At 41.6% G+C, this 7787-nt stretch overlaps 1 protein-coding gene across 1 annotated transcript in view; it reads left to right on the top strand.

Annotated features, from left to right (window-relative positions):
• The window catches only part of LOC138590410 (putative nuclease HARBI1), a 21166-nt gene extending 13985 nt beyond the window's left edge, over positions 1–7181 (top strand). The window contains exons 2-4 of the mRNA XM_069661047.1: positions 6417–6529; positions 6610–6721; positions 6805–7181. Coding sequence (XP_069517148.1) covers positions 6417–6529; positions 6610–6721; positions 6805–7181 — 602 coding nt within the window. The remainder of the gene's footprint in view (positions 1–6416; positions 6530–6609; positions 6722–6804) is intronic.
• The last annotated feature ends 606 nt before the right edge of the window (positions 7182–7787 follow it).

Genomic DNA, 7787 nt, shown 5'->3' with positions numbered 1-7787 from the left:
GACAAAGACACTCTGAGCTGTTGTGACAGAGTGAATATATTCACAACAAGTTCCTTTTCACCTGTGAACCTTTACTTCTCGCTCTAATCAGGAGCAGTGTTCATTTTAGAGATGTGAGGTGTACCTGTTCAGCGATCTCCTGCCTCTTCTGCTCCAACATCCTCTGCTGCTCGTTAGTGTGATCCACAATGTTCTTCCCCCCGACCAGCAGCTTACTCTCCATCGCCTGGACAGACAAAAGCAGAAACAAGTCAAACAGGGAGGAAAGCAGCATTTCACCAGATGAGATGAATGATGATAGAACACCCACTGAGGGCAGACACACCACTAGTCTTCAGATTCACACTGACACTGCAGAAAAGACAACCACTTTCACTTTCACCTTCACTTTGGCTGCCAGCATCTCTCCGGCCTCCCTCTCTTTCTGCAGATCTTCCATCTTCTTCTCTTTCTCTTTAAGCGCAGAGTTAAACAGAGCTGACATGTTAGCTGTGCTGCCACTGACAGCTGTGCTGCAGGTCTGAATCTGATGAGGTCATATTAAGTCAATCCTCTTCATAGATTATTGTATTTAAATCAACCTGTCAAACCGATTTACTGATCAGAGACTGTCCCAGTCATTCAATAAAATGGTTCTCTTGGTCGATACCACTGATTCTATTTCAATGGATTGTTTAAGAAGTGTATGCCTGTCCTTGTTCGTGTGTTGCATATTAACTAGATACTGTGATTACTCAGTTGTAGTGTCTAACAGCTGTATGTAGCTATTTATTTATTGTTTGTGAGTCAGTCTATGGGGACTGACTCACTGCTGGAGACAGCCTCAAGTGGACACCAGAGGAACTGCAGGGTTTTGGTACTTAGTGATGGCTTCCTCTGTCAGCGGCAGACGTAAGACACAAGCTCTAACATGGAGATCTGGAGAGAAAACAGGAAACATGACAACAGTTTATTTTACTGAACGTCCTCTGACGGAGCAGACAACATCTGCAGTGTTCTGTTTGTCGTAACAATCACAGTAAGTCTAAAGATCTACCTCTTTCTCAGCGTCCAGGATGAATTCAGGGTCCATCTTCAGGATCTTAACAGCCACTATCTCACATGTAACAAGGTTCAGGCACTTGGCCACTTTGCCAAAGCGGCCTTCACCAATAAACTGCACAACGAGGTAAACAGACGAGCTGCTGAGCAGGACTTGACCAACCTGAACCTCAGACATTTTCACAAAGTCAGGTGTCTCTCAGGTGAAAGGTTGAAAATGAACCTTCAAGGTTACAAATGAAAAACAAACAAGAACGGACGAAATCTAAAACAATAATCTTCTCTCTCTCTTCTCTCGAATGTGTGTGTCTCTCTATCAGTGCTGATGGGGAACTGACCAAAATCCACTGAACTGCTCAATTTAAAAACTTGCATCTAGAACTCACTGTTCCATGCTGTCAGTTGGGTTCTTAGAACTCGGTTAAAAATGCACTAAAATGCATTAGCAACATGCTAATAAACATGTTTTTATTCAAAAAAACCTCCTGAAGATATGAGATAGATATTTAGTCCATGCATGTTGTGCAGAGGGTGGGAGTCGTTAGCAACATGCTGTTTTTATTCAAACATTCTCCTATAAATTTGAGTTCTGCTGCTTTTAGTGTGAAGAAAATAATAATAATAATAAGACTTTATTAAGGACACAGCGTGAGGTCCATAGCACTAAAAATATATATATATATATATATATATATATAAAAAACATAACAGACAATACATACAGCAATACATAAACTAGTACATCAAGTGAGGCATCAACTAGATTATGACACAAAGGTACATACATTAGGTAGCTGTGTGTACGTACAGACTTGAGCACCAGTGGCTCCACAATCTCGACGAGAACCGCACTGAGCTCCTCTCACAGTTACTCAAATACATTAAAATACCATTACCTGAAACTGACAACCTGCACATGAACCTGTACATAAGATTACGTATCACAGCAGAGCAGTTCGGCACCCCAACATTTACAAACATTTCACTAGCACTGCACCATCTTGGAAGTTTTAAAAGCATTCTCATGCCATCATTATAGGCCACGTTGAGTCTCTGCATGTTGCTTTTGCTATAAACACGCCACAAGTGGGCAGTATACATAGGGGTACAAAATGCTTTAAATAAAGCTGTCTTAACATTAACAGTGCACATGTTAAACTTCCGTGCGAGCATATTGGCTTGCGCGTATAACTTGCGACACTGTCTGTTAATATCTCTATTGTCCGACAGATCATTTACAATATGATGGCCGAGATATATGATCTCATTACATTCATGAAGAGCAATGCCAGATAAAAAGAATTCAGGAAAAACTAGTTTTCTATCACCTATGTTTCTAACGATCATAATCTTACTCTTAATTGCATTATATTTGATGTCAAAGTCGAGACCATATTGTGAGCAGACATTCAATAGCTGTTGTAGGCCAGCACTATATGGGCAGAAAATTACCAAGTCATCTGCATACATTAGGTTATTAATTAACATAGAGCCAACCATTTTACATGCATTCAACTGCTGTGACAAGTCATCCATATACACATTAAAGAGAAAGGGAGACAAAATTCCGCCCTGTCTCACTCCGTTGCTGACAAAAAAAGGTCCTGACATAGAATTTCCCCATTTTATCATAAAGGCCTGATGAGCATACCAGTAAACCAGAATTCTTAGAAGCCATTTTGGGACCCCTCTAAAACACAATTTATCAAACAGTTTTTCATGATTTATGCGATCAAAGGCCTTAGAGGCGTCCATAAAACATATACAAATTGTGGAGTTCTGACTGTTTCTGTATTTATCCAAGATTTCTTTCAAAGCAAAGATGCACATGTCAGTGCCATGTTTCTGTTTAAAGCCAAACTGGTTGTCACTTGTGAATATGTAATCTTCTAACCTGTTAAGGAGGATTTTCTCCAGTACTTTGGATACAATACTGGCTAATGCAATAGGCCTATAATTCTCCATACTGTCTATTTTGCCTGCTTTGTTTTTAATTACAGGTACTAATAATACAGACAGGATAGAGTCATGCAGAATTCCATGTCTTAGTAAGCCTGTCAAACATATAGCAAGCAACAAACAAAGTTTTTTGCTGGCATATTTTAGATGTTCAGCAGTTATCTTGTCAGCTCCACACGATTTATTGTCAGCTAGTCCTAAGACTGCTGAGTGAACCTCTTCTAAATTGATAACTATATCTACATCTGTATCAACAGTACCCACTTCAAAATGATTTCTTCCAACACAGTTACATAATTCAAAATAATGTTGTCGCCACATCTGAGATATATTATCAGCACCACTAACCCCATCAATGTTTGTCGGTAAGGACATTTTACAATTATTCATACATTTAACCTCCTTCCAGAAATCCTTAACACTATTATTTTGCATCTTTTTGGCCAGTGAGTCAGATCTCATAGACTTCTCATTCCTTTTAATAAATCGCAGGGCATATTTGAAATTTGCATGAGCACGTTTCTTCTGTTCAAATAAAGGGCCATGTCTGACTCTTCCCGATTCAACCCAGGCTTTGAATGCTTTTCTAGCTACTACATGAAGCTCTGCCACATAGTCATTCCAGCCAGGTTTGACATTGTATCCCTTAGACTGAGATTTATGAAGTGATTTACTGGAGATGAGAAGTGACTCCACAATAGAATCATATAAAACACATAAATCATTCCCATGTTGTGGGTTCCCACAGTTCACATTACAGCATCTTATTGCATCTTTAGGTAATTCAATATTTCCGAGTAGGTTGTCAGTCCTAATGGTATATTCCTTAATGGCGTCCTTAGTTATCTTAGACCAATCCAATTTTCCCAAAATTGTGTTATTTACCTCAGCCGATACCATCGGTATTTTTTCCACATTCAGTGATATAGAAAAAGGTATATGATCAGCAACGGCATAGTCATAGTAGATCTCCATGGCATCCAGGGAGGCATGTGCATCCGATGTACAGACACAATGATCCAGCCATGAAGTTGTATGCCATGCTTCACTGATGTATGTAAAACTATTTTCAGGTAAAAAAAACTTGCTTGAGAGGGTTAAGCCTCCGTCTGTGCAGAAATGCATTAGATGTCCTTCTGATGAGAGAGTTCTCATCAGAAATATCTGCATTCATGTCTCCTAAAACAAGGATGCAGCTAGCACTAGCATTATCTTGAATAAAGGAGTTAACAAAGGCTAATCTATTGAGAAATTCGCCCTCATTTTGATAACATTCATAAGGAGTATAAATATTTAAAATAATAAACTTTATATCATTTATCTCTATTCCAATAGCCCAATCTACATCCAATCTAACCACTTTGATCACAGAATCGTATTTCTTTTTCCAAAGGATAGCCACTCCCCCCGGTATCCTCCCCTGGATTAATTTTGTACTGAGATCAGTGGTGGATTCACCAGCTCCATAAAAATCACAATGTAATGAATTTAGTCCTTCCAAGTCCTGTACAGCTAAAACTGTCTCTTGAACACACAGTACATCACAGTTCTCCAGGAGCTTGTCAATAATAAGGCGACGTGATTTATCCTCAGCACTGTGACCAATGCGAAGGCCACGTGCGTTATATGACACAATCTGAATTTTTAGGTCAGCTGTGTTATTGTCTGTGTTGCGTTTACTGACCATTGTCACGTGTCAAGAGGCTCCAGGTTGAGGCTGCCATGAGGGCCGACGAGCCTCGTGGTAGCGTCGGACATACGTTCCAGCTGGCCAGAGTAGCGGGTCGTACATTTCAGCCACTTCATTGCATTCAGCGGTGATATGGAACGAGCTGAATCTGTTTCGTGTCGAATCAATTTTGCGACACGTAACTGCTCTGCCCAGTTTCTCAGTCAAATAATCATAGAGAGTGTCAGCTTCAAGGTTAGGGCAGAATCTTGTTGCAAACACACTGACCAGCTTGGTTTTAACCACTTGAATGTTGCTCACTGTCCCAGTGCCAACTACCGCCATATGTTTCCTCTCGCGTTTCTGTGGGTCACGCACAGTGCGGGGTTTTGGTTGTGGCTTGGTATTTCCAGGGACTGGCATTAAACGACGGCCTTCTTTTACAACCGTGCTCCACTGAGATTGATTATTTGGTGGAGCACTCGTTGCTGTAGTGTCTTGTGTTGACTGCGGTGCAGCAGTAGCTAAACTCTGCACCTCTTCCTCCGGAGCCGCTCCGGTGGTGCTTTCAGGGCCCGCAGGCCCACGGAGCTTCTCCAGCGCCGTCATACGCTGCACAACATCCGTGGTAACCGCTTGCAGGTTCTCGCACACGGCCACATGAGCTTCTAGAGCCCCCTTCCTGCTGGAGACATCTCTGTTAAGCTATTCAATCCTTCCAAGCAGGGCCGATACGTCGATGCTACCATATGAGACAGGCGGGAGATCATCTAAGTAGTGTGAAACAAATCTTGGGACATCTTCCCCGCTCTCATTAAGAACTTTCAGGCATGCCTTTATGTTGTTTATATCCTTCTGAGGACCTTTATGCGACACAGCGTTGCGTCGTTCTCGGACAGACTTCAAAGAGAAGCCGCTTGGACTCCTCTATCCACTCAGACGAAAAGTTGTTCGAGACTAGCATTACAATCTCATCCTGGCTCAGCGTCTTCATTTTGATCACGAGAAAGTTCAATAATTCGTCTTCCACTACCACTTTCCATCTGTAGTTCTAAAGATCTCAGGCTTTAATCGGGAGCAAACTTTGCTACCAGCAGGCACACGTGTTGCTACGTGCGCCATACCGGAACTATTCCCGGTAAAGAGCCCCCTGCTCTGCAGTAGGTTTGACAGACTAAAATAAATCAGCAGAACTGTGTGTGTTAATACGGCATCAATACACATTTTAAAAGGTTGCTATTGGTACATCATTATTCCAGAAAACATTTTTTCCCAATGTATTATCATGTAAAAACCATATAATATTCAAACAACATCAATTTGAGCTACCATTGCTGTCCATATGAGCTATCATCCTGTCAATATTGTTCTCATTGTCAGAAAATTATAAATACAAATCCAGGTACATGAACGTGACGTTCTGTATATGTTTTAATGAGTTTCTGTGGAACATAAAGGCCCTCTAAGTGATGGAAAAGGAAAATGCAAAGAAACGTCTTGTAAAAGAATATCATTTACAAGAAGAGCACCCGAAGGGCGGTCAGAAAAGTGTGCCTCGCCCTGAAACGGCTGTTATCCATCTTCGTTGTTTTCCCTGGACATAAACCTGTCAGAGCCATCAAGGAGGAGTTTCACAGGATTGCAGGTGAATGATGTAGAGATCCGTTAAATGAATTTTAAATTATATTCTGTTAATGACATTGTGCTGCAACCTCAGAATGGGATTTGTCATTTTAATTTCTTTTAGGATTTCCCAGTGTGATTGGCTGCATAGATGGCAAACACATCCCCATCACGGCTCCCTCACATAATGAAGCAGATTATGTGAATAGGAAGTCCATTCACAGTATAAATGTGCAGGTACATGAAGATTGAATACTGTTTCAAAATGTTAAAGAGTGCATCATAGTTCAACATCTGTCATTCTCTGCACTGTCAAGATCATATGTGATGCTGCATACATCATTTCCAATGTGGAGGCCACGTGGCCTGGGTCTGTTCATGACTCAAGGATTTATCGCGAGTCTAACCTGAGCAACAGACTGCAACGTGGTAAGCAGCCTAAAGATTTGCACAAAATAATTCACTTGTCTCCCTCCTTTAATATACTCTAATGTATCCACTATACATTACAGGAGAGTTTGATGGCCTTCTGCTGGGTGACAGGGGTTACCCATGCCAACCTAGGCTGCTGACCCCTTACCCTGACCCTGAACCAGGCCCCCAACAGAACTTCAACCGGGCTCACTGCAGGACAAGAGCCCGGGTGGAGATGACCATAGGCCTGCTGAAAGCCCGTTTCCAGTGCCTACGTCACCTTAGGGTGACCCCTGAGAGGGCCTGTGATATTATTGTGGCATGTGTTGTTCTTCATGATATTGCCACTATTAGAGGAGAGCAACACCCTGCCCTACAAATTGAAGACCTTGATGATGACCCCATCCACCTGCCAGCTATGCAGGACGGCAGAGCAGTCAGAGACACCATATGCCATAACCACTTCAGAGACTAATCATCACCATCACCACCACCACCACCACCACCACCACAGCAGTCAAATAAAGACATAATACAAATTTCATTTGGTTTCCTTTATTTCCTACAAATACAAGGGCTAGTTTAGTTAATGTTCCACTAGTTAACATAATTAACATAATTCAGCTGTGACCATGCACCTACCTCTAACTTGTGCTCCAGTATTTCAATTTCTAGATCTGCCCTCCTAATCTGGCGGTCCGAGTATTGCATTTCTTTGTCGGTTTTTGTAAATTTTTTCAGCAGGTGAATTTTGTAAATGTCTTTTACTGGTAACTGGGAAAACATAAGGACATTAAATTATACAGTTGCACATGAATTCCACAGAATGAACCTCTGGTGTTTACTGAACATCCATCTCACTGCTTCAATCTGTGCAGTGGAAGTTGAGGGACCCTCCTGCTGCTGCCCAGCCATGCCCTGTTAAAAAGGATGAGAATGTGTTAATACTTCAGTGTAGGCTAAATGTCACACTCTATATTCCACCAGAATGTTAAGAAATGTGAATGAGAAGAGAACTATCAGTAACATATCAAGATGTTACCTCTATAGGCCTTTCTGGATCCCCCTCTGTAAAGGCAGC

The sequence above is a fragment of the Semicossyphus pulcher genome, unplaced genomic scaffold (genome assembly GCF_022749685.1).
Source record: "Semicossyphus pulcher isolate SPU_LCO1_2020_fin unplaced genomic scaffold, fSemPul1.0.p SCAF_13, whole genome shotgun sequence".
Lineage (NCBI taxonomy): Eukaryota > Metazoa > Chordata > Actinopteri > Labriformes > Labridae > Semicossyphus > Semicossyphus pulcher.
This window is presented reverse-complemented; position numbering and strand designations above follow the sequence as displayed.